Here is a 27240-nt window from a genome sequence, read left to right on the forward strand (position 1 = left end):
TTTCACAAATAGTATTGCTCTTTTCCAAAAGACTTCTGTGTATTCAATCCCAGCTAATAAAGTCAGTGCAATTGCTCAGGAGCAGTGTTAGCGATAATGTTAAAGCGAACAATGTGCCCGAAGGCACCATCCTTCGGTCAGTTCACAATCCTACTTCTTTTGCTGCTTCACTTTCTTTCAAATGCGTTTCTGCTGCGGTTGGAGCTTTGAGCTTGTGGTCTACGTTTTGAGGGTGTGTTTTCAGGCCAATTGAGCAATCTGATGCTTTTCTGTCTCTGAGGGGGTTCAGTGAGGTTTACAGCAAAGTGCATGGCCTGGAGGTGGGGCACAGACCCATAATTTCGCCAAGTGAAGCCTCGGGAGATTAAGGAGGGTAAGGATGGGATTAGAAGGTGAGTGGGTGTTCAGCGCCACGTGCCTATGGGTGACCGGGCTGTCTCTATCTGTCGCTCGCTCGTTGCTCGTTGCTCCCGGAGGAAGGTGCGCGAGTTTGACTGGTCTCTTTCTCCCTCTTGCTTGATGCTGCCAGAAGAAGGTTACGGAGTCTTGGGTCTTGGGCAAAGGTTTGATTGCAGTTTGTGGATTGGACTCTAGTTCACGTTGTGATGTGTTCCTGGCCTCTGGTTGCTCCTTTTTGTTGCCTTTTTGTGCGGTTTTGATCAGGCCGGAACGGCTCTGAGGCCTGCAGTCAATGAACTACACAGCGCTAAATTGAGCCGAACCGAATATGCCTGGACTATTTCAATGGCTTTTTATTTGATGTTTTATATTCTGTGTTTTCTCACTTGTTTTTGTTTGATTTGGTTTTTTTTGCACATGGATGTTTGGTGTTTTCTTTGAGCGGGTTCCATGGTGTTTCTTTGCTTCCTGGCTGTCTGCGGGAAGACAGATCTCTGAGTTGTACGTACTGTGATAACCAATGGGGATCAACCAAGTCTCCGAGCTGTGTTCTGTCCACACTCTTGTACGGGTCGCATGACAGGGAGGGACTTTGCCAAGCTGTCGTCATTCCACACCAAGATCCTCTGCATTTTCTGGCCAAGGAAGATCTCTAAACATGCCCTACTACTTCAGTGTCACCAAGAGGAGATGGCCACAAGCAACATGAGGAAACATCGGAGATGGATTGGGCAAGTGATGAGAAGAGAGGCCAACTCTATCATCAAGGCAGCACCTCATTAGACCCCTGAAGGGTAGAGGAAATGCAGAAGTCCGAAGACAACTTGGCGCCGTACCACAGAGGCAGAAATGAGGACCCTGAGCCACATCTAGGCCATAGACAGACTGAAATGGAGGACCTTCATTGCTGCCCGAAATGCCAGCAGCATAACAGGCAATAACAAATTATACTTTGATAATAAATTACGTTGAATCTTTGACTCATAGAGTTAAATCCAACTTAATCACTCAAAAAATACCTGAAGAAAGCAAGCCTTCTCATTTCAGCAAGTGTCTATTACAAATAATTTATATAATTCCATGTCAAATATAAGAGTGGCTCTACAGAATAGTTACACAAAACACAATCAGTTAAATTTGGGCATCTTTCAATTAAACTAAGTTTGTCAGTTTTAGGAGCTATTGCACTGAGCAACAGCCAAGGTCATTTTAAAGATATGTCAGTAGTTGTTGTAAGATTAAAGGACTATTTTTGGAACTAGTGGGGGGGGAGGGGAGGGGAGAGGGATCAATGGTCTAATTCTTCCCTCTCTCTCATTCTGCAATTCCCGCCCCAAAGACTGAGTTCCCATTCTTCACTCTCCGATTCTCCTTTATGCAAATAGACGCGAGGGTTTTCTCCCTTTCTACTTTTGCCTGTTGGGATCCTTTAGAGAAACTCATTGTGATCCAGGAAATAACTAATGGTAGGAAAATTTGCTTTACAAAACAAATTCCAAATACATATATACTTTCTGTGCCGAAGATAAGGACCATTTGCACATCTGAGAGCGATTTTGGTTAGTTTAACAACTGTTTACCTGTGCCATTATTTCATTGTTTCTCCGATCGGGACTTTCCCTGACGGCGAGATATTTGCATATGTGGGAATGGATAGTAATTAAAGTAAGCGAGGGGACTCATCCAGCAGGAAATCTGTGCATTTGTTTATGCTGATAGGCTGATTGATGGTGTTTTTGTTAGACTGGTTCCAGGCAATTGTGAACCTTACCTTTTGTGTTTCACTCCATTACATTAAAATGCCTGTAATGAATGGATTTATTGAAGGGGGAGCAATATATGAACAATGTGATCTGGCAGGTAAATGTCCCATTGCCTGGAGTCATGTAGAATTACGCTTGCCTCAGCAGAGTATACTGTATCCACTCAGACAGCTCCATCAGGGGCACTAGCCTCCCCAGCTTCCTAGATGTCTTCAAGAAGCGAACCCTCAGAAAGGCGGCAACCATCGTTAAGGACCCCCACCAACCAGGACATGCCCTCTTCTCATTGCTACTGTTAAGGAGGAGGTTCAGGAGCCTGAAGACACACACTCTTCCCCTGCACCATCAGATTCATGAATCGACAATCAACCTGTGAACATTGCCTCACTTTTTTTTCTATTTTTGCACTACTTATTTAATTTAACATATGTATAATTTATTTCAAAGTACATTTATTTTAAAATGTACTTAATATAACACTTATTATATTAAGGGGCAAAAGTTTAGGGCTAACACGAGCGGGAACTTCTTGGTATATACTCAGAGAGTGGTAGCTGTGTGGAACGAGCTTCCAGTAGAAGTGGTAGAGGCAGGTTCGATTTTGTCATTTAAAAATAATTGGATAGGTATATGGACAGGAAAGGAACGGAGGGTTATGGGCTGAGTGCAGGTCAGTGGGACTAGGTGAGAGTAAGCGTTTGGCACGGACTGGAAGGGCTGAGATGGCCTGTTTCCATGCTGTAATTGTTATATGGTTAAAGTATCTATACATTATACAACCTTGAGATTTGTCTCCTTATAGGCAGCCACAAAACAGGAAACCGCCAAAGAAATTTTAAAAGACCTTCATACACTTCATACTGTAATTCAGTTTTTTAAATGATTATGTATAGTAGTGTACTGCTGCTGCATAACAACAAATTTCCCAACATAAACTGGTGATATTAAACTTGATTCTGATTTTACTTGTTCATCCCAGTGCGGTCTCAAGTTCTTCTCCCAATTCAACTACTTAATATCCACATAGGTCATCTTTTTTGCAGTTTATTTCCAATTTCTGAAATTCTGCAGCTATTCAGGTGTAGACAGTTCAGAATATGAATCCTACCACCAAACGTGTCTTAACCACACACTGACACACACACACACACTGACACACACACACACACTCTTTGCTTTTCACAGGAATCACCCCTTCCTTGATTCCCTTGTCCATTTGCCCTTCTCCACTAATCTCCCTCCTGGCACTTTGCCCTGCAAGCGGCTGAAGTTCTACACCTGCCCATCCCCGTCCCTCACCTTCATTCAGGGACCCAAACAGTCCATTGTGTCCGGTGTTGAAATGATCTTCCCAAAAGCAAGCAATGGTATCTGTGAAAAGACTCCAGGATCTCTTGACAAAAAATCTGCTGTCCTTAGTCATGGGGTGATATTGGCCACATCTTTGTTCCCTGGAGCAGGAGAATGAAAAGTGGCCTGATAGCAGTTTGGAAAGTCATGATGGGTACAGATAAGGCGGATGTTGATAATTAGGATGTTCAGAACTGGAAGGTACAGACAAGAGGGGAGATATTTAAGACCGGTTTTCAAGAGGTAACTACACAGAGGGTGGTGAGTACCTGGGATGAAGGGCTGGGGTGAAGGTGTCAAGGTGGGGGCAGTTGCAGTATTTAGGAGGCATTTGGAGGGTTGTGGGCTGAATGCAGGTAACACGACCTAGCAGGGAGGCTCCTGTGGTCAGCATGGATCAATCGGGCTGAAGAACCTGTTTCCGTGCTGAATTACCATAAGACATAGGAACAGAATTAGACCATTCGGCCCAACGAGTTTATTCCACCATTGCATCATGGCTGATTTATTATACCCCTCCCCACACAACCCCGTTCCCCCACCTACTCCCCATTGACTGAAAAGAACCCATCACTGTCCACTCTGTCACAATAAACTGGCATTAAAAGGATCCGTTAATTAAGTTAAAAGCAAGGATGTAATGTTGAGGCTTAGAAAGCACTGCTGAGGCCTAACTTGGAGTATTATGAGCAATTTTGAGCCTCTTATCTAAGAAAGGATGTGCTGACATTGGAGAGTGTTCAAAGGAGGTTCATAAAAATGATTCCGGGATTGAAAAGCCTATCATATAGGGAATGTTTGATGGCTCTGGGCCTGTACTCAGTGAAATTCAGAAAAATGAGGGAAGATTTCATTGAACCCTATCGCATAGTGAAAGGCCTACATAGAGTGAATGTGGAGAGGATGTTTCCTTTGGTGGAGGAGTCTAGGACCAGAGGGCACAGCCTCAAAATAGAGGGATGTACATTTAGAACAGATGATGAAGAATTTCTTTATCCAGAGGGTGGTGAATCTGTGGAATTTGTTGCTACATGTGGCTGTGGAGGCCAGGTCATTGTGTAAATTTAAGGCGGAGGTAGATAAGGCCTTGATTAGTCATGGCATGAAGGGTTTTGGGGAGAAGGTAGGAGAATGGAATTGAGATGGAAATGGATCAGCTAATGATGAAATGGCGGAGCAGATTTGATGGGCTGAATGGCTTAATTCTGTTCTTATCTCTTATGGTCTTACAATGGTGAGTCCTGATGAAAGGTTTCAGCCCAAAATGTCGACTGCTTACTTCTCTGAATAGATACTGCCTGCCCTGCTGAGTCCCTCTGTGGGGGAGTGGGGTGTATTGCTTTATTCTTCCCCACTCCCCACATTTCCTTCATTTATAGAGCGCTCAGCCAGGACCTCCAACTGTAATCACGAGGAGTATTGTTAGGGTGAGCACTCAGAGAGGGGACGCAAAAAGGAGAGTGAATACGAGGGCTGAACAATGTGAAAACGAGTCATGAGAGAGACAGCGTGTTGACACAGATGCTGGTGCATGTGTGGAATGAACTGCCGGGAAAGTGGTTAATGTAGGCACAATAACAACATTTAAAGGCATTTGGATTAGTGGATGGATAGGAGGTGTTTAGAGGAATATGGGCCAAAAGCAGGTAAATGGGACGTGGTCAGTATGGATGCATTGCGCCGAGCGATCTGAGGCGGTATGCTGTGTCCGCCTCAGTCTATCATCCACCCGCCTATCGTTTCAGCTTGGGTAGACTAGTCTTAAGTGAAGCTCATTATCCCCTGGGTGCCCAGGCTTGTCGTGCTTCTTGCACTCCATCAAACAGACATGGGCTAATCATGTGTCACCGTTCCAACACCTTTGTTTGCTGGAACTAGTGAATTTAATACCCCTTTTTTCAGTTATATTTTCAACTTCTGTGCATGGCCTGCCTTGCCAGGACCCTTGACCATTTGTCCATTCCCACATATCTTCCTCCCGGCTCTTCTCCCTGCAAGTGGCCAAAGTGCTACAGCTGACCATTCACCTCCTCCCTCCCTTCTATTCAGGGCCCCACGCAGTCCTTCCAGGAGCGACAACGCTTCACCTGAGAATCTTCTGGGGTCTTCTGTTGTGTCTGGTGCTCCTGATGCGGCCTCCTGTACATTGCTGAGACCCATCCTGAATTGGGGGACCTCGTCGTCGAGCACCCCTGCACCATCCAACAAAAGCAGAACTTCCCTGTGGCCAAGCATTCTAACTCTTATTCCCTTTCCCATTCTGGCACGACAGTCCATGGCCTCCTCTTGAGGCCACCCTCAGGATAGAGGAGCAACACCTTATTCCACCCTTTGGGTATCCTTCAACCTGATGGAATGAATATCCATTTCTCCTTAAGGTTAAAGAATAATCCCTTCCACCTCCCATCTTCTATTACCCAGTTGGCGTCTTACCTCTTCTCACCCAACTATCACCTCCCCTGGGTGCACTCCTTCCCTTTTATCTTTCCTGCCCACCTGGCTTCACTTATCACCTTCTAACTATCCTCCTTCTCCTCCCTCCGCCTTTTTATTCTGGTGTCTTCCCCCTCCTCTTCAGTCCTAAAGAAGGGTCTTGGCCGGAAACGTCAACTGCTTGTTGTTTTGGATTTCCAGCATCTGCAACTGGCACAGTAATGCAGTGGTTAGCAGTCAGTGTGGCCCAGGTTTAGTCCCATTGCTACCTGTAGGGAGTTTGTATGTTCTCCCCATAAATCATCCTGTGATTAGGCTAGGATTAGATTGGGGGCTGCTGGGCGGCACGTCTGGAAGAGCTACTCCGGGTTGTGTCTCAATACGTAAATAAATCTGTGGACTCTGTTTACAATTTGAAAGGAAGCATCGTTGTGTTGCTACTCCACTTTGCAGTTTAGGAGGTAAAGACTACACTGAGTCAGTAGGGCGGAACAATTCCTCACCTGGGTTTAAGGTTCCCTTGATGTCAGCCTCAGCATTTTCCATTCCCAGCTCCACCCACTAAATACTTAACTTGGCAGGAAATACTTAAACACTCAGAAATAATTTGAATATGTGATGTACTGGCCATCTGTAATGGTCATATTAACTTTGATAGGTTATTCAGCGAATAAAGGCAAAATGCTGTACACTGTCTTTTCAACAGCATTTAACATGATTTGAAATTTGCAACCAAATAATGGCAAATTACAGTGAGGAAAGGGCAGTCCTATTGGATAGACATTTGGGGAGTAGGTTAACTAATTATAGTGTTGGCTACTTCATAGCCATTATAAATGACACCCAAATCCCTTCAAGAACCTTGTTGTGGTCTGGCAGCTTGCGTGCCTCAATGACCCGGAGAGCCACGTTGGCAGGAGTCAGGACTTTACGCTTTGGCTTCTTGGTAGGGTCACCCATATCAAACAGGCCAAATGGTAGAGACAAACTAAGAGTGGTCCACTGGTCCTCCAGGTTTGGGGCGTTCATTTCAGGGCTGACTGCTGTTTCCATAACAATGAAGAATCCTTCTACATCTCAGTGTGACAGTATTCCTGAGTATCTACTCGGGACTTGCATGACTGACAGCAGTGACAACAGAGCTACTGACACGATGAAGGAAGCCCTGAACACTGCCACAGATGGAGAAGCTTCTTTGCTGCCCTAAATGCCAGTAGTGTAGGTAATTGGTAGAATTGGAGGGTTAGTTTCTAGGAGCATGAGAAGAATGAAAAACGTGATTGAGAGAGGATTAGGGTCAATGGGTCCTTGACGTGATAGGAAGAAGGATCTGTTTCTGCTGCAAGATTTTGTGATTATAATATCAAAAGAAATTAATTTGAGCTAGTATCATTATAAAAATGTTACTTTGTGGCTTGCAAAGTGGTGAGTAATTAAAAGCAATAACATTTGCTTAATAAAAATGATCATTATATATTGGATTGCAATAACAAATTCTTCTGAGGTGGCCCATTGAGATCAGAATCAGGTTTAATATCATTGACATACGTTGTGAAATTTGTTTTATGGCAGTAGTACATTGCAATACATCATCATAAAAGCTATAACTAGCAATAAAAAGTAAATATGTAAAAAGAAAATTTAATTTAATAACCCTTGTGGGTGCTAGCCTCCATAGTATCCAAGACATCTTCAAGGGGCAGTGCCTCAGAGGGGCAGTGTCCAACATTAAGGATCGCCACCACCCAGAACATGCCCTCTTCTCATTGTTACCATCAGGTAGGAGGTACAGAAGCCTGAAGGCACACACTCAGCGATTCAGGAACAGCCTCTTCCCCTCTGCCATCCGATTCCTAAATGGACATTGAACCCATGTATAGTACCTCACTACTTTTGTTTTATTTCTGTTTTTGCACCAATTAATTTTATTTTAACTATATATATATAGTTTTATATTTTAATTAATTTAGTTCACTTTGTAGATATCTGTTTTCACTGCGACATGAAAGAGCCTTTTCTGTTAATCAATGTCAAAAAGCCCAAATTAAATCCACTGCGCTGAGTGAGTGTGTGTTTGTATGTGTGTAGAGGTCAGGTAAATAAGTGAAGTTTATTTATTTACCCTGAGCTTCCTCATGCTTTGAAGCTCTTTGAAATATTTCAAATGCTTCTCGGCTGCCTTGAACAATCAAGGGCTGAGGATTTCCAGGGATAAATGCGGATGTTGCTTTTTAAATCTTACAAGAAAGACTGAAAAGATCCTTATTTTTATTTTGATAATTTTGCCCTTTGACAGAACTCAGAACATAGGATCTGTTTTGGGAGCCTAATGCCAAACTTGGAAATGAGTTTTCTCATCCAGGGGCTGAAGGCTGTGTATGTTGGACATTGACGTTGGTTCAACCATCTTTCTAATGGATGTGGAGGATTCTTCAGAGACAGTGTTGCGGTATCACTCAAGGCCTTGAAGCACCTGCAGTAGGTTGTTAAAGTCTCACCGCAGCCAGGTAGACAAGACTTGCCAGATCTGGATCTTCAAACATTTACTTGGCCAAGGGCAATGATCATACATTGAAAATCATGGTGAATTTTATTATTTAATAAGAAGCAGATTCAACAGGAGAGGCTACATCACTGTCTGTTATGGGGGATGGTTGGGGCCGCTACTGCACAGGATCAAAGTAAGCTGCAGAGAATTGTAAACTTAGTCAGCTCCATCATGGGCACCAGCCTTCATGGTATCCAGGACATCTTCAAAGAGTGATGCCTGAAAAAGGTGGCGCCTATCATTAAGGACCGCCATCACCCAGGGCACGCCTTGTTCTTGTTGGTACCATCAGGAAGGAGGTACAGGAGCCTGAAGGCACACACTCAACAATTCAGGAACAGCTTCATCCCTTCTGATTTCTTATTTCTGGGTGGACATTGAACCCATTAATACTACCTCACTACTTTTTTAAAATTTCTATTTTGCACTACTTATTTAATTTAACTATTTAATATCTATGTATGTGTATTTACTATAATTCAGTTTGTTCTATTACTATTGTTACGTACCCCATAACTGGGTTAACAGAACAGCAGAAATGGAAAGATACGTTGGAGTCTGGTGGTACTGTAACTAAAGGTGTTTATTAGTAAACTAAACAATACAGTATCAAAAATGCAAATATACATATAAAACAGGTTAGCAACAATAAAAACAGAAGTGTAGGAATAATAATCAACAGTAAAAAACAAGCTCTATCAAAGTCTAGTGGTAAATGAATTGTCATAAGAGAAGATAGAGTTCAGTTCAGTTCGTGCTGAGGTAGTTGTTGTTGTGTTGCAATGTTGGAGAGAGAGCGAGAGCGAGATGTGAGCAGCTGCAGCGGGCAAACCTTCCATTGTCTTCTTGTTCCGTTGTACCGTTGTGGTCATTCGGTTATGACCCTTCATTCTCGGCTAGACCGTTCTTCTGTGGTGGACTCATCACTCTGGCATGAGTGGACACACACACAAGTCCCCACCGGCCCTGCTGTAACACTGTGAGCTTTACTGACCGATCTCCTGGTTTGGTCTCTGAAGCCCCCACCTTTCTGTGGGTGCACAACACTCAGTCAGTGTCCACTGGTGTGTCTGAGGGTGTCTCCCCAGATCCGTCTTTTATCCCCATTGACGGGGGTATCAGCCATCCCTCAACTCACTATGTCCATGTCCATCAAACTAGGCCACTCCCTGCTGTCTCAGCAAGAATGTTAACGAGCAAAGAAGCGTCCTTGTAGCAAAAGGTAAATAATCAGTGAAGAAGCCATAATAATAAATCAGTCATCTCCCTCTCTCTTATCTCTAGCAGATGCCTTTACCTCTGTTCGTCATCTCTCTCTCTCATTAGCAGCATAGTTCCCGGGGGGGGGGGGGGGGGGGGTAGCTCTGGACCCCATTTCCATCCGGTTTGTTCAGCATACATAACACTATGTATTGCATTGTACTGCTACCACAAAGACAACAAATTTCATGGCATATGCCGATGATACTAAACCTCACTCTGATTCTGGGAGTAGATGCATGTTTTCAACGAGCTTGCTGAGAAACTTCATTGTTTTACATTGAGAGCAGGTTTGTAGAGAACATATTTATGATGAATCCCGAGGGTTAGGCCCAACCTCTTCGTAAACTTCAGTGAATGTTTCCAAATCATGTGGAGGATTGACTCCAATGGACCCGTTATCTGAATGAATACTATATAGCAATGCCTGGATCAGGTTTAATATCGTTAGCATATGTCGTGAAATCTGTTACCTTAGCAGCAGCCAGTGCAATGCATGATAAATATAGAGGGGAAAAAACTGAATTGTGGGAAGTATATACATGTATATTAAATGGTTAAGTTAAATAAGTAGTGCAAAAACAAATAAAAAAGTAGTGAGATAGTGTTCTTGGGTTCAATGTCCATTCAGAAATCAGAGGGCAGAGGGGAAGAAGCTATTTTTGTATCGTTGAGTGTGTGCCTTCAGGTTTCTGTACCTCCTCCCTGATGTTAGCACTGAGAACAAGGCATGACCTGGAAGATGAGGGTCCTAAACAATGGACGCTGTCTTTTTGAGGCATCACTCCTTGAAGATGTCCTGGATACTACAGAGGCTGGTGCCCATGGTGGAGCTGACGAAGCTTACAACTCTCTTCAGCTTACTTCCATCCTGTACAATAGCCCCCTCACCCCCGCCCCATATCAGACAGTAATACAGCCAGTCAGAATGCTCTCCACAGTATATCTGTAGAAGTTTGAGTGTTTTAGGTGACAAACCAAATCTCCTCAAAGTTCTAATGAAATATAGCCACTGTCTTGCCGCCATTTTAGCTGCAATAGGTTGGGACCTGGTTAGATCCTCAGAAATGTTGACACCAGGGTCTTGAAATTGCTCGTGCTCTCCTCTTCTGATTCCCCTGAGGATTGATTTGTGATCCCTCATCTTACCTTTTCTGAAGTCAACAGTTAGTAATGCAGTAGGATTGCTGTTATTTAAAAAAGGACTTGCCACACTGTAAATTTTCTGAGTGTATATCCTAAATAATAGTTTGAAAAACAGACTTCTCAGTTCTCCACTAGATTTATTTGATTTCGTACTGAGTTAACCTTTACCTGGCTGTTCAAATTTGATCACCCAAATGTTTTCATCTTTTGTCACTTGACATACGTACATTCATTTCCTGTACAATAATACTGTGGAATTTGCTTGAGTTAATTTGTGTTTGTCATCTGTATAATTAGGGTGAGATATGACTACAATGAAAATTTTTTTGCAGCAGCATCACTAGCATGAGGTAGGACAACACATGAGTATAAATTATACAAGGCTATAAAGGAAATGAAAGACAAAAAGATTTCAGAAACAAGTCATTACTACAAAAAAAGACAATATCAGAGACAGGTCCATGGTAGTAGTGAAAGAGGTGGCCTGTAGTGTTTTAATGCTGAAGTATTCTTTAATCCATTTTAGAATATATGTAACACATTTAATTTAGCAGCTTTGCCAAACTTCAAAAATGAGAAAGTATCATGGTCCCAATTGTTAATCCCCTATCTTGTCCCTAATCTCCTTTGATTATGCCTTGATTCCAATCATTAATTTCCCATTTACTGCTAATTTGCTTGATGACAGCACACCTGGTCTCCATCAAAAACTGCAGTATAAGAACCCTGGCATCACAACCACTGGTTGCCAGTTTGTTGGTCTATTCCCGTGTGATAACTTCGTTTCCCGACCGCTTAGAACCGTTAGTTCTAAGTTCAGCTCGAGTTTCAAGATATGCCATGAAAACCCCGTCTCCGTGTCAAGATTCCTCGGGTTTGCTGTTCACCATTCACATCTGCCCAAGCATCCCCAACTCAATCTCCGTGTCTGTGTCCTGCACTTGGGTTCTCCTCAATCACTCCATGCAACAGAAAGTCTCTGTGCCTGAAGGCTTTCATCTCCATCATAGAAGTGACAACCAATTCCATTCCCACGTTTCTAGTCACAAATATAACACAATAACCTGGTTCTATACTGAGAAGACTCAGTGGTTCCATGTGCCAGTTGCCTTTTCTATAGAAGTGCAAGTTCTGAATGTTTGTGAAATAATGTATTTAGCAACTGTGCAAAAGATTGAAAATGAAAAGCTCCCTATGTGAATTCTAGTACAAAATATTGAAGATCCCTGCTGATATTTTTTCAAGTTGTGTTTTGTGTCTGTGTCATTATGTTAAACTGGTGTTAAAAGGATCAGTTGATTAAGTTAAACTAGTTCCTTTTTAAAATCTTAATGCTTTTGTCAAATTTGTCAAACAATTACAGTTTTGGAAAAGAAACCCAAGATGTTCCCATAGATGTGTCAAGCTGATAGTTGGGTGGCTCTTAGTTGGTCTAGTCCATTGTTCCTGGGGGGGGGGGGGGGGGGGAGGGGGAATCTTCTCAGTCACTTGCTGCTTTAAAAATACAGAGCTAAATGTTTAAGTAATTAGTTTGAATATTAAACAGAAATAGATATTTCCCATAAATTTGCAGAAGTTTATTAGAGAGTAGGAAACCTTCAACATTGTTGCGTAAAAGTTAATCATGCTCCTTCAAGGGCTTTATAAATGCAATGGTGATCCCCACCTTTCCAACCCAGTTTCAGATTCAGTATTCCCTCCTTCACTATCTCTAAATTCTTTTGCCAATTACCACAAATGGACATTGCTTCGGTAGTCATTTCTCTGCAATGGACAAAAAGCCTTGCCAATCCCAAATACATGTATGCTGGTAGGTTAAATAGCATATTTGCTTTTACGTGTAGATCAATGGGGAGGATACACTTTGTGTAAGCGGATGCTTGATAGTTGGCATGCACTTTTCAGCTCATTTCCATGTACAAGCTTATCCAATTAAGTCTCTTCCCAGCAATTTTTTTTTAGTTAACCAAAGAACTCATTCCCAGTTTGGACACTGGACAAGCAATACCAATAAAATAACTTGTGTCAAATAGGCTACTGAACTGTCTGAGGATGAAATGCCAGATATTGATCAACAGCACAGGGCACATGCAATAATTCTAACCTGGGTCAAATTAGACCAGCGCAACTCTAACATGAATATTTTAATAAAATCTACACTCAGTGCAAACCCATTGCATATTGCTTTTTCCAGTGAGTTTTGCCACTGTGTTTTAACTGGCATTTTATTTCTTTCTGGTGCAGAGTAAAACAATGCATTCCTTGTGCCTCATTTCCAAGCTCTCTTCAAGTATCTATGAATATGCACTCCACATGCTCCAAAATGTTCTACTTGACTGAAAATTATGGATGTTTATCATTTTTAACCAAACTGTGGATTGTAATGAGAAGCTTTACCAATGAGATTTAAAGGTTAAATTCCAGTGAGGAAATTTAAACGAGAGGTGGGAAACACTGGCTTGGCGGTTCAGATGGTTTAGTTTAATATCAGAGAATGTATACAGAATACAACCTGAAATTCTTACTCTACACGACACCCACAAAACAGAAAAACCCCAAAGAATGAATGACAGAAACATCAGAACCCCAAAGCCCCGCTCCCCCTTCCACACACAAGCAGCTGCAGAAGCCTTTACCCTCTCTCCCCTCACCCCACTTGCACCAGCAAAAGCACCAATTTTCTCCCCACCCCCACCACGCAAGCAACAGCCAAAGCCCACAAAGGGACTTTGATCTGCAGTCCAGCAAAAACTACAGTCCATCCTTCACTAGCGAGAGAGAGAGAGAGAGAGAGAAAACGCTCCTGCAACATTGAGAGCGCTGTTCCAATGTAACAATCTTCTGCGTCGCTTCTCCAAGTTCCCCAACTCAAGGACCAACAGGCTCTCACTCACCACCAAGAGAGAGGGGATTGCTCGAGTGCAAAGCATTTTTCTTCCAATGCTGGTCAGCGATTAGCAATCACGCTGCCTGCTGTCTCGATGTTTCAGTCTCCCACGACGCTTCAATCGGTGACATCAGCAAAGAACCGGGTCTCATCGAAGGTGCTCGTCTACCAGACCACACCTGGAGATATCGAAACACCAGGCGATTCCAAGAACCCATCGCTTGTAGTTTTCCCAAAAATCCATTGAAACAGATGTCATGTGAAGATGAAGTGGCTGTTTTCTGTGACTAAAATGCTCCATAGCAGTGTCCAATGTGATGAACAGGAATATTTCTCATTCACTTTATATATATACACCAGACATGGGAATCCCTTTCTGTAATTTCTACCCCAAGCTGATACTGAAGCTCTCTTGAACCACTGCAGTCCGAATCCATGATTTTCTGTCAAGTAAAACATTTATAGAGCATTTGGAGGACCATGGTGTGTGTATACTTACAGATTCCTGAAGACAGCCTGGAAGTGGAGGAATAAGGAATGCATTGCTTTACTGGGAACTGTTCTAAACAATGCTTTGGCTGGAAACATAATACCAAGAAGAAGTCATACAGCCCCTTAAGCCTGCCCTGAATCACCCCACCAGTATATTCTTTCATGATTGTACTGCAAATCGATCTTTTATCTGCCTCTCCAGATCCCTTTTGGAAATTTTGATTCTGTTTCTGCCATCCTTTGAGGCAGCAGATTCGAGATCAGGATTTTTTAATGTACAGTATAATTTTCCTCACAACCCCCTTGTGTTTGTATTGGTTCATTTTTGTCATGTGATACAGTGAAAGGCTTATGCACAGCATGATCTAACTGGGTGGCACTCAAAATCCAAAGTAAATCTATTATCAAAGTACATATGTGTCACCATACACAACCCCGCGATTCATTTTCTTACAGGCATACACAGTAAACCTAAGCAATGCAATAGAACCAATGGAAGATTGCATCTAACAGGATGGCCAGACAGCCAGTGTGCATAATACAGCAAAACTGTGTAAATACAAAAGAAAAAGGTATCGAGAACATGAGATGAAGAGTCCTTGAAAGTCAGTCCATAGACTCCGGGAACATCCAGGTCAGGGGTGCCCAAGCTGGGGTCCACAGACCCCTTCATTAATGGAAAGGCTCCACACCATGAAAAAGGAGGTGAACCCCTGATGTTGAGTGAAGTTGTCCCCTCTGGTATTGCTTTGTGGTAGTAAAAAAAAACAATGTTACAGCGGTTAATTTAGGACTGAGGAGGAGAAATTTCTTCTCCGTTTCATGTGGGGAGTGACCATTTCAAGATGAAAAAATACCAAATGTCAAGTTTTTCTTCATCAGTAATTCCACTTTTATGTTTTTACTTTGGAATAAGGTCACTTAAGAGAAGATTAATTTGGTCTTTTTCCGATACAGCAATATTTCTAGAAAACTCTGTTATTGTTCCACATGGGGTGACTACATTAGGAGAAATCAAGACAAATTATCAACCTAGTTGACTGCCCAATATTGGAGTGGAAATTGGTCATAGCAGGTTTCCTGGAGCAGATGGTAAAATTTAAGAGCTTTCATGTTGGTTTCTTTCCTCTGAGGCCAGAGTATTACACTGCTCTGTTTCTTTCTGTAATCTAAATTACAAGCCATCCCTAACTTACCAATGTATCACCATTTCTTTATCATCACTGGGTGTATATTCTGGAACCTTCTACCCAACAGCATTGTGGGAGTATCTTCACCCGACAGTCTGCAGCAGTGCAGGCAGGTGGCTCACTGCCTCGTTCTCAAAGACAGTTAGGGACAAACAGTAAATACAGTCTTTTTTTATCATTGCCCAGATACTGAAAAATTGAATCACATTTAAAGAAAAATTTCTGCTATTTATTTCACACAAGCTCTTGACCTAATAATTCAGTCAAAAGTACATTTATTATCAATGTATGCAGTATACAACCCTGAGATCCATCTTCCCACAGACAGCCACAACACAGAGAAACACCATGGAACCCGTTGAAAGAAAGCCTCGAACACTCAACACGCAAATATGAACAAACTGAGAAAATGGCAAAAAACAAGCGAATAGCACACAGACCATTATACATCAACCTGCAGAATCCTTGAAACAGTCTGGGAATATTCAGTTCAGTTCAATTTAGCACTTTGTTGGTCAGTGACTGCAGGCCACAGAGCCAGTCAGCCCTGATCAAAATCACAAAATAGCAATAAAAAAGGAGTAACCAGGAATCAGAAACACTTATAACCATGTCCGATAACACTGGGCAACATGTATTTTGAAACTGTCACTTCCTCAGAATTGTTTTTTTGTTTATAATAGACCGCTTGAAGCCAAGCACAGATATAATTTCAGACTACTTGTATCACACAGGAATTTGGAGAAACAAGACAATAACTTTTATTGAATATATTGCTGTTAATTGCATAACGCTGCTGATGCTTTGCTATAGTTCAACTCAGCTAAAAATGCTTTCTTAATGATTTTCATTTGCACTCGGTGTCTGAGGCTTCTCGCTTAAGTTTCGAACAATAATCAGCCAGCATTGATGGATTCCAGTTGCCCTGATACCATTTCTCCATGACCGCAATATCCTGGTGAAACCTTTCACCATGCTCGTCACTGACAGCACCAAGATTTGCAGGAAAGAAGTCTAAATGGGAATGCAGAAAAAGAATTTATAGTGACATGTTGCACTTCATGGTTTTATATGCTTGAAGCACGTTGTCAACCAGCTGCACGTAGTTTGTACAGGTGCTCCATAGCTGCCAAGAAAACTTTCAAACACATCCTTGAACGCCTTCCATGCATTTTTCTCCACCCCACTAGAAATTCGTCAAATTGCCTGTCTCTGACGGTCTGTTTGATTTGTGGAAGAAAAATACCTTCCTTAATCTTGGTTTCAGTTATTTTGGAAAACATCTAACTCAAAAATCAAAATCCTTCACGGAAATGTATAGCCTTTTTAAAACCTGTCCTGCCATGTAGTATCTGCCCTGCCTATGCTTGCCCAGGCGTGCCTGGACAAGATAGAAAACTTTTCAGCTTACATTGTGGGCAACATTTTAATTGACTTGAATTATGAATTGAAGTAACAAGGATAGGCATTTTTTAAATGGTGCATGATAAGGAAATTTCGTGGTGATTTTCATGATCAGTAGCCCAAAATCTTTGTTGTCCAATGTTATTGGACATTATACACCGGGCAACATCTGGAAATGTAGGAAGTACTTCCAAGGAACTTATTTCTTGAAGTTTGTATTGTGTTTGCTTTGCATTATCATGACTGATAATGGACCATTTCTGGGTTGCCCTTGCCTCACTCTGAGAACTGGACCAAGTAACATTGGGCCATGCTTTACCCTTGGAGACATGCAAAACTGCAGATGCTGGGATCCAGAGCACAAAACAGACTGCTGGTGCAACTCAGTGGGTCAAGCAGTATTGTGGAGGTAAGAGGATAATCGACATTTCTGCTCAAGATTCACCATCAGGACTGCTTTAACCTTGGGCTGCTGATGATAGATAGATAGATAGATACTTTATTCATCCCCATGGGGAAATTCAACTTTTTTTTCCAATGTCCCATACACTTGTTGTATCAAAACTAATTACATGTCATTCCCTGTCCAACATTCCCTTGTAATAGAAACTTGGACCTCTATCCCAGGACAGCCTGTTATTGGGCAACCCCAACCTCTTTCCAGCAGAGCATTGGAATGGATCGCTTCTTCCTTCGCCTACATCTGTTGTGATGCTGTCAGGAAAAAACATGTTTTTTTTTCCCACAGGATGACATTGTGCAGGGGCAGGTACCAAATGCATGGAAAAGTACCAGTGTAAAGGGTTTGGAAAGATATAAAAGGAACTGGAGAACTTCCATTTACAAATGTACTGTCTCATGTTTTAGCTCATCACCAGCATTAATCTCTGTAGGTCTCCCAGCATTTGTTCTTCACCCAAGTATTGTTAGGTTCTGATGCCTCCCATCGCCACACTCTTTCAGCAGGACCACCCCATTGAGATCATAGTACCCTTTGAATATAGACACATCTAAAGTTCACCACTTATGTCCAAGATCCAGGATTGCCATTGTCCTTCCTCCCTTCCACACCACCTCCACCCCTAATATTAGGGCACTCTGAATTCTCTTGGCATTATTTGCCTCAATGCAGTTGGCAAGTGAATCAGGTGAAAAGCTCATGATTAATGCAGACCGTAAGACATTGGAGCAGAAAAACTGGGCAATCTGGCTCATTGAGTTTGCTTCACCATTCAATTATGGCTGATTTATACTTCCCTCACAAGTCCATTCTCCTGCCTTCTCCCTGTAACCTTTGACATCCTGACTATTCAAGAACCTATCAAACTCTGCTTTAAATATACCCAATGGCTTGGCCTCCACATCCATCTGTGACAATGAATTCCACAGATTCACCACCCTCTGGCTAAAGAAATTACTCCTCATCTCTGTAATTTCACATAAACAAAAATCAAATCAATGTTTTGGTGTAGAAGTTATGCCAGTTAACTTTCTTTTGGTTTCCATTGACCCTGGCCTTTTCCTAAAGAAACTGATAAGTAGAGTTAATGGGGCAAGCATCCTGAAGTGCAATTAACCAGCCTCACGATGTGGTGAAGTGGAGCGTTAAAATGGGCCAGGCTAAATGGATCTTCATCATAGCAGCTAAATATCTCAATCACAACAAGATCGATTAGTACGAAGAGGGGCTGGACAAACAGCATGTCACTGTGATTTCTTCTCATGGGTTCTCTCTATTTTCCATACAGCAAGAAAAAATCAAAAGATGAACAACGGCAGGATCCTGAAATAACTGATCATCGCACACGGATTGTTGCACCCACACATCTGTACGACATGAACTACAAAACACTAGGAAAATGCATTATTATTAATAATAAGAATTTTGATGATGTAACAGGTATGGTATTACTTTTGTAACAATTCACTGTGTTTTGAGAGATTGCTAAGCTGCATTAATTGAATTTAGTTAGCAAAGTTATCTATCTACCTCTCCATCCCTCTCCCTCCCTCTCTCCATTCCCCTCTCTCTCTCTCCTACCCCCTCACTCCATCCCTCTCCCTCCCTCCATCTCTCCATCCATCCCCTCACTCTCTCCACCCCCTTCCTCCCTCTGTCCATCCCCCTCCCTCTCTCCATCCCCTGCCTCCCTCTCTCTCTATCCCCCTCCTTCTCTCCCTCTCCCTCCCTCTCTCCATCCCTCTCTCCTTCCCCCTCCCTCCCTCTCTTCATCCCCCTCTCCCCCTCTCCATCCCATCCCCCTCCCTCTCTCCATCCTCTGCCTCCCTCTCTCTCTATCCCCCTCCTTCTCTCCATCCCTCTCCCTCCCTCTCTCCATCCCTCTCTCCTTCCCCCTCCCTCCCTCTCTCCTTCCCCCTCCCTCCCTCTCTTCATTCCCCTCTCCCCTCTCCATCCCTTCCCTCCCTCTCTCCATTCCCCTCTCCTCTCTATCTATCCCCTTCCTTCCCCCCCCCCCCCTTTGAGCCACACCACCCAGCAATCCCCTATTTTTAATCAAAGCCTGATCAGGAGACAGTTTACCACTCCCAGCTGGTACGTCTTTGGACTGTGGGAGGAAACCCGAGTTCCTGGAGGAAACCCACGCCATCACAAGGAGAAGGAACAAACTCCTTATAGGCAGCGGTGGGAATTGAACCCAGGTTGCTGGTACTCTAAAGCATTGTGCTAACCACCACGCTAGCATGCCACCCTCACAATGGCAATTAGAGTTTGGGGAGAAAGTGTACTATTGACTATAAAAATAAGCTATGCTTCTTCATATTTCATTACACAAAAAAACTGCCAATTTCCTCCTGAGGACAATTTTACTGTTCTCCTGTTATGTGATCTATTATTCTAGCCAACAAAGGCCTAATGATGTTCCTTCTGAATTATATTATGATCTAAACAAGAATAGAAAAAGGATGTAGAAGCATCAAAATAAAAATTAGTGGAAGATGGAACAAACATTTCATATCAGCAAAGACAAGCAGTATTGTAAAGTTTGTATAGTTTGAATTATGAACCGGAGAATGGAGTCCAATGTAAGTAAGGAAATAAAAATCAAAACAGAAATCTGCAGATGCTGAAAATTTGAAATAAAAACAGAAAAGGCCATGAACATTTGGGTAGGTCAGGCGGTATCCGTGGCAAGAGAAATAAAGTTATTATTTCAGTTTGAACTAGGAAATAGAATAAATAAGTTAGCGTAAAGCTGCAAGAGGTGTGGGGTAGGGATGAATTTTCATTGATTGTAAGTTTAATTGATTGATTGTAGGTGTAGTTTTTATTGATTCTAATGTTGTTCTGCTGTGAATGCCTGCAAGAAAATGAATCTTAGCATAGTATATGGTGATATATATGTACTAAATGTGTTTTGAACTTTGGATGGCACAAAGTTTCAATCTGTTAGGGTGAGGCTCTGGGGATAAACTGGCAAATGATCATCTGGTTGCCAGACCAACTGTTACATGATCCTTTGTTCTTCAGGGGTATAAAATTAGACCAGGGGTTCCCAACCTTTTTTGTGCCCTGCACCCCTACCATTAACGAGGGATCCATGGACCCCAGGTTGGGAATCCCTGGCATAGACAAAGTAATGTGAAAGCTGCAAAATGCGGAGCAGCAGGTCAGGCCCGTCAAATCAGGTTGTGCTGATGGAGAAAAAACAGAGCCAGTATCACTGCTGGATAATCTGGCCTGCTCTAACACACACTAAAGCATATCCCTGAAGTTTTAGATTTTGGTTTAAATAGGGATAGCTCAGATGAACGAGAGGCTGCAGAGATGGTGCAGGAGACAGAGTTTCAAGTTCTTGGATCATTGGACTCTTTTTCTGGGGAAGGGGTGACCTATACAAGAGGGATGGGTTGCACCTGAACTGGAGGGAAACCAATATCCTGGCCGGGAGGTTTGCTGATACTACTCGGGAGAGGTTAAACCAGTTTTACAGGGGACTGAGAACTGGAGCCACAGGTCAGTAAGGGAAAGATTGGACCAGAATGTAGATGTCAGAAAAAGTGTTGAAAAACAAAATTGAAATAACAGGTATGATGGGTTGGAAAGTTTGAAGTGTGTATGTTTTAATGCTAGGAGTATTATGGGTAAGGGTGATGGACTTAGAGCATGGATCAGTACATGGAAGCACGATGTTGTCGCCATTACTGTAACTTGGTTGAGAGAGGGACAGGAATGGGTAATTAATGTAGTTTTACAGTTTTAGAAAAGATAGAGGGGAAGATAAAGGATCGAGCGGGGAGTTGCACTACTAATCAGGTTTAATAGATTACACTCGAGAGACATGAGGGGTCAGGCACTGAGTCCCTTTGGGTAGAATTCAGGAAGAGGAAGGGTGCAGTCACACTGGGTGGGATTGTACTACAGCAAGCCCCCCCCCCCCCCCCCACTAAGAGCCACTGCAATGTTGAACAGATGTGCAATCAGATTAAAGTAATGTGTAAAATAAAAAGGATTGTGGTCATGGGAGGATTTTGGGTCCCTAATATAAACTGGGACCCAAAAAGGTGTTCCCAATTAATGCTTTTTAGTTCCTGCCTAATGCCCTCGTAATTTGCCCTACTCCAATTTAAAATGTGCCCACAAGGACCATACCTATTCTTATCTGTATCAGAATGAAAGATTCCAAACTTAATTTTTCATCCTTAGCTTTCAGAAATATAAAGCATAAAATAATTGAGAACTGATCCTCTCCCAAACACTCTTCCCTCTAAGCTGGGCCGCACAGAAACTGAAATGCTCCCATGCACATAGCCCTTATTGCAGCAAGATGGAATTTTCTATTGTATAATAATAATATAATTTCAAATTATGCTAATATAATTTTTTAAATTATGTTAATGTAATTGTGAAATATCTTGTTAATAATTATATGTTTGGGTGACGGGTGGAGCTAGGTCTCTACCAAAGGAGGTGTAAGGCCTTTGAAGAGTATTGATAATGGCTGAGGTCACCCATCTTGTGAAGTCACTGCCCAGAAGAAGGCAATGGCAAACCACTTCTGAAGAACTATCATGGTCATGGAAAGACTGTGATGGCCCACGTCATACGACTCGGCACATAACAAACGAATGAATTATGTGTAAATGAATATAATCCATAAATGTTCTAAATAACAAATGTGCCACAACCTTTACTTTGAACATTTCAGAGCTTCAACGTGTTTACATTATCAGTGTTTCAAGTTACAACTTTGTTACAAATTGTAACAATAAGTAAATCCAGGAACAGACTAGAAGTGGAACATTTGGATGATCTAATGAGGATTAAGATGTATCTTTCATCTGGATGTGAAATTAACCTGGACAGTGTTTATAGACAGAGGATTTGTAATAATGACGGACGCAAACACATTTACAAAATATGAAAGATTATCTTTGTTGTACTGTATTTCGTTATACTCAATAAATAAAATCAAATTTTTTTTCTAAATTCTAAATATTCATAGAATACTTATTATATATAAAAAAGACATTTAAAGTGCTGTGCAGTTTTCAGACCATGTAAAAATCTCCTGCTCAGACCAGTGGTTGGTTTGTGCAGATGTAAAAAAAAATAGAACTTTGTTCTCAAATGTGATCTTCTCCCAAAGTAGTTTAGAAAATATAGAGTGGTGTGGAAGTTGGAAGTGTAGAACTTTCTGACCCAGAAACTGCATTCAAGTTGATTTGTTTAATTAGAAAAGAGGATTTCCTATTTTGTTCAGAGATATGGAGAAGAAAACAGCAAATAGGGTCTTGAAAATATTGCCATTGAAACTTAAGATAATATGATTCTGTATATCTTTTAAATAGAGTCTTGTAACTTGGTAAACAATTATGGCAAAGGGAGGCATTATATCCAGGCTTGACTGTGTGGCCTAAATTATAGCATCACTTTGTGTGGTGAGATCTCCAACAAAAAAAAAATCCTCTCGATTTCTTCTCCAAAACTCCTGATGCCAGGAAAATGAAACTTGACTAAAGGAGCCATCCAGTTAATGAAGAGGGAACAAGCAAAGTCTAAATCCTTTACTAGGCAAAGTAACAGGATAGTGAAATGGAGTTATGCAGGTACTTGGTACTTATATTAGCAACACACACGAAATACTGGAGGAACTCAGCAGGTCAGGCAGCATCTATGGAGATGGATAAACAGTTGACATTTCAGGCCGAGACCCATTTTCAGGACTGGGAAAAGAGGGGAAGACACCAGAATAAAATGGTGGGGGGAGGAGAAGGAGGATAACTACAAGGTGATAGATGAAGCCAGGTGAGTAGGGAAGATAAAGAGCTGGAGAGGAAGGAATCTGATAGGAGAGGAGAGATGAGTATAGGAAAAAGGGAAGGTGGAGGCCACCCTGAGGGTGCCTTATCTTGGCACAAGAGAAGGCCATGGACCAACAAGTCGGAATGGGAATTGGAATTAAAATGTCTGCCCACTGGGAAGTTCTGGTTTTGGTGGATAGAGCAGAACTGCTTGATGAAGCAGTCCCCCGATTTACATCAGGTCTCACCAATGTAGAGAGGCGGCATCGGAAGCACCAAACACAATCGATAACCCCAGCAGATTGGCAGGTTATCTGGAAGGACTGTTTGGGGCCCTGAATGAAAGTGAATGGGGACGTGTAGCATTTTTGCCGCTTACAGGGATACGTGCCGGGAGGGATGAATGGACAAGGGAATCATGGAGGAAGTGATCCCAATGGAAAGTGGAGAGAGAGGGTGAGGTAAGGGTAAGTTTGGTGGTAGGATCACTTTGGAGATGGCGGAACCTGTAGAGGATGATGTGCTGGATGCGGGGGTTCATGGGCTGGCAAGTAAGGTCAAGAGGAACTCTATCACAGTTAAGGCAGCAGGAAGATGGGGTGAGTGCTAATGTTCGGGAAATGGAGGAGATGCAAGTCAGGGCAGCATCAATGGTGAAGGAACCTTCCACTGGGATATTGCACTGGAACTTTATCTTGTAGATAAGGGGTGTAGTCTTCCTGTTGTTCACTGTTTCCAATCATTGGCATCTGGAAATGGGAAATGAGAAAATAAATCCCCATTTGTTAAGAGCAGAAAAATTGGTCCACAAACCCAGGAGTGTGTTCAATGAGTAAGAAAACCCGAACATGCATAACTTAGAAATAACAATAAAGTTGGTAAATGTAATTTCTCCAGCTTCCGGTAATTTCTCCTCCCCCTTCATTTCCCCACTCTAGCCTCTTACCTCTTCTCCTCACCTGCCTCTCACCTCCCCCTGGTGCCCTTCCTCCTCCCTTTCTTCCATGATCCACACTCCTCTCCTATCAGATTAATTCTTCTCCATCCCTTTATTTTTTCCACCCATTATCTCCTAGCTTCTTACTTCATCCCCTTCTCCTCCACCCACCTGGTTCCACTGATCGCTTTCTAAGTTGTCCTCCCCCTCTCTCCACCTTCTTTTTCTGGCTTCTGCCCCCTTCCTTTTCAGTCCTGAAGAAGGGTCTCAGCCCAAAAAGTCAACTTTTATCCATTTCTGTGGATGCTGTGTGACTTGCTGAGTTCTGCCAGCATTTTGTGTGTGGATGTGGGTGTGTGTGTGTTCTGGATAGATTTAAAGTGTGTGTTTAAATTACACATAATAGAAACCATGATAACTGAAACTCCTTGACCTGCAATGCTTCCAATGAAGTAAAATCATAACGAGAACCTTCATAACCTTTACAAGGATCATGCTATCAAACTGTCCAGTAGCTTTATAAACTAAATTTTCTCTGAATGTAGTGAACACTTCTTTGAATGTAATGAACTTATCTTGAATGGTCCTGTCTCAAGTATTCTATCTCCAAATAATGATTGTTTAAGCTATGCCGAAACTCATAGACTTCACTTCCTTGAAGATCAAAGGTTAGTAACAATCATACACGTAATCACAATAACTTTTGGAGTTCAAGGTCAAAAACACAAATTTCTTTTCAGGAGTACATTGAAACATAGCGTGAAGTGCAGTGTTAATAACCAATACATTGAGAGTGTACGCGGTTATCCCACAAGTGTTATCACACATTTCAATGGCAACATAGCATAGCCACTTTGTAAGTTATTTATTAATATATTATTATAATATAGATTATCCATTGTAAGTTATTGCCCCATCACTGAAATGTTCCTACAACCTACAGACTCACTTTCAAAGACTGTTCATCTCATGTTCTTGATATTTATTGCTTAATTATTTATTATTATTTCTTCCTTTTTGTATTTGCACAGTTTGCTGTCTTTTGCACACTGGTTGGAAGCCCAAGTTGGTGTAGTCTTTCATTGATTCTATTATGGTTATTATTCTATCATGGATTTGTTGAGTATGCCCGCAAGAAAATGTATCTCTAGACTGTACAGTACATGGTGATATATATGTACTTTGATAATAAAATTACTTTCTGCTTTGTTATCTTGCAGTCTGAAAGCTTAAGCTATTCTGGTCATATGTGTTGTGTTTTCTAGAAATGAATGTGCGTAACGGCACCGACATTGATGCTGGAAATCTATTCAAGTGTTTTAGCTCTTTGGGTTTCCACGTTATTGTTTTAAACGACCAGACTTGTTCTCAGATGAAAACAGTACTGCAGGATGGTGAGTAAATGTAGGGACTCCGACTTCGGCTTGAGCAGCTATAGCCGCAGGGCAGTGAAGGTTCGAGGTCAGAGTTTTCTTTCTCCTGGACGAGCTGCCGACCACAGCCGACAAGCCCCATTTGCCTGAAGGGAGCCAGTAACCCGCCTTTTCCCCTTCTTCTGTCAGTAGAAACGGTTCCGCTGGGTTTAGTAGCTAAGCCACACGTAAAAGAGGAGAAGTTGAATATCAGAGGCTATTTGAGGCACACATCATTAGGCGTATTTAATATGTAGTGGGATATTATCCCACTATCTCCCCTGACTATAACAACCTTAAGGAACCGTATAATAACTATGATACCAGTAAGCTAATCTTTTTCTGCAAGTGGCCTGTGATGGTCTTTTAAAGGGTAGTGGTTGTCCTTAGTATTGATTGTTGAGAAAGGTAATCAGATAGTGTAGCATTGGGGATGTAGTGATGCTGACATGTCCAATGTGGAAAGCAGGGCCAATAATATGATTGATTGCTTTTCTCCTTTAATTCCACATGTTCTATTTAATTTAATGCTGATCAGTATGAAAAATGGTACTTGGTTATCCAAAGAAAATACATCTTCTGGAATGCCTGACTTTTGGAGCTAAATATGTTGCATCTGTAGTTTCTCAGGAAAACCACAGCAACAATGCATGTTTTGCCTGTATCCTTTTGAGCCATGGCGATGAAGGCAAGATCTATGGCACCGATGGAGCGATGCCTATCAAGACCCTCACTTCTCTCTTTCGAGGTGACGTGTGCAAGACCCTTGTAGGGAAACCAAAACTCTTCTTCATTCAGGTAACACTGATGTTCATGAGCTTCTTTGCAAAAAGACTTCACTCATTTATTGAGTGAACATGTTTAAATTGTCTGTCAGTGTGGTTGGAATGGTGTATGTTATATTATAAACACAAAGACGTCTGCAGATGCTGGAAATCCAAAGCAACACACACAAAATGCTGTAGGAACTTGGCAGGTCAGGCAGTATCTATGGAAATGAATAAAGAGTCGATGTTTCGGGCCGAGACCCTTCTTCAGGACTGAAAAGGAAGGGGGAAGACACAAGTCTAAAAAGGTGGGGGGAGGGGAAGGAAGTTAGCTGGAAGGTGATAGTTGAAGCCAGGTGGGTGGGAAAGTAAAGGACTGGAGAGGAAGGAATATGATAGGAGAGGAGTGTGGACCATAGGAGAAAGGGAAGGAGGAGGTGATGCAGGGGGAAGTGGTAGGCAGGTGAGCAGAGGCAAAAGGTCAGAGTGGTGAATAGAAGAAAGGGAAGAGGGAAATGGTTTACCAGAAGGAGATTGAATTCTTCCTGTAGTGCAGAAAAAGAATTGGAATTTCCCCATTTACAGATTAAAGCAAAGATGAATGGAATCATTTGTGGCATTCACCAGCCCAAGTTTCACTAAAACTTCCACAGGGCCTGCAAGTGCTGCAAGGTGCTTTGAGGTTAACAAAGAACAGAAGGAAGAATTCTAAGATTCTATCAATAGAGGACCATTTTGGAAGGGTCTTTACAGTCATTTGAGCCTGGTTTTAGTTTCTATATTGATCACTATCTCTTGATACCTAGCAGTGAAATCAAAATTATGGGTGGCAGGGTGGAGATACGTCTCTACCAAAGGAGGTGTAAGGCGCTCCTTCCCTCTGCCAGCCTGCAGGTCATCCTTGGGCAAAGTGTAGTACATGCTTAGCCCTAATCAGGGTCACGTGAAACCATAGGAGCAGGTGGTGGATGGTCGTATGAGCCCCTGG

At 42.2% G+C, this 27240-nt stretch overlaps 1 protein-coding gene across 1 annotated transcript in view; it reads left to right on the top strand.

The window, feature by feature from the left end:
- Positions 1 to 27240, top strand: part of casp7 (caspase 7, apoptosis-related cysteine peptidase) — a 59657-nt gene that overhangs the window by 24231 nt on the left and 8186 nt on the right. The window contains exons 3-5 of the mRNA XM_073027793.1: positions 18621 to 18772; positions 25339 to 25467; positions 26108 to 26283. Of these exons, the coding sequence (XP_072883894.1) occupies positions 18621 to 18772; positions 25339 to 25467; positions 26108 to 26283 (457 nt within the window). The remainder of the gene's footprint in view (positions 1 to 18620; positions 18773 to 25338; positions 25468 to 26107; positions 26284 to 27240) is intronic.

The sequence above is a fragment of the Hemitrygon akajei genome, chromosome 23, assembly GCF_048418815.1.
Source record: "Hemitrygon akajei chromosome 23, sHemAka1.3, whole genome shotgun sequence".
In the NCBI taxonomy this organism is placed as follows: domain Eukaryota; kingdom Metazoa; phylum Chordata; class Chondrichthyes; order Myliobatiformes; family Dasyatidae; genus Hemitrygon; species Hemitrygon akajei.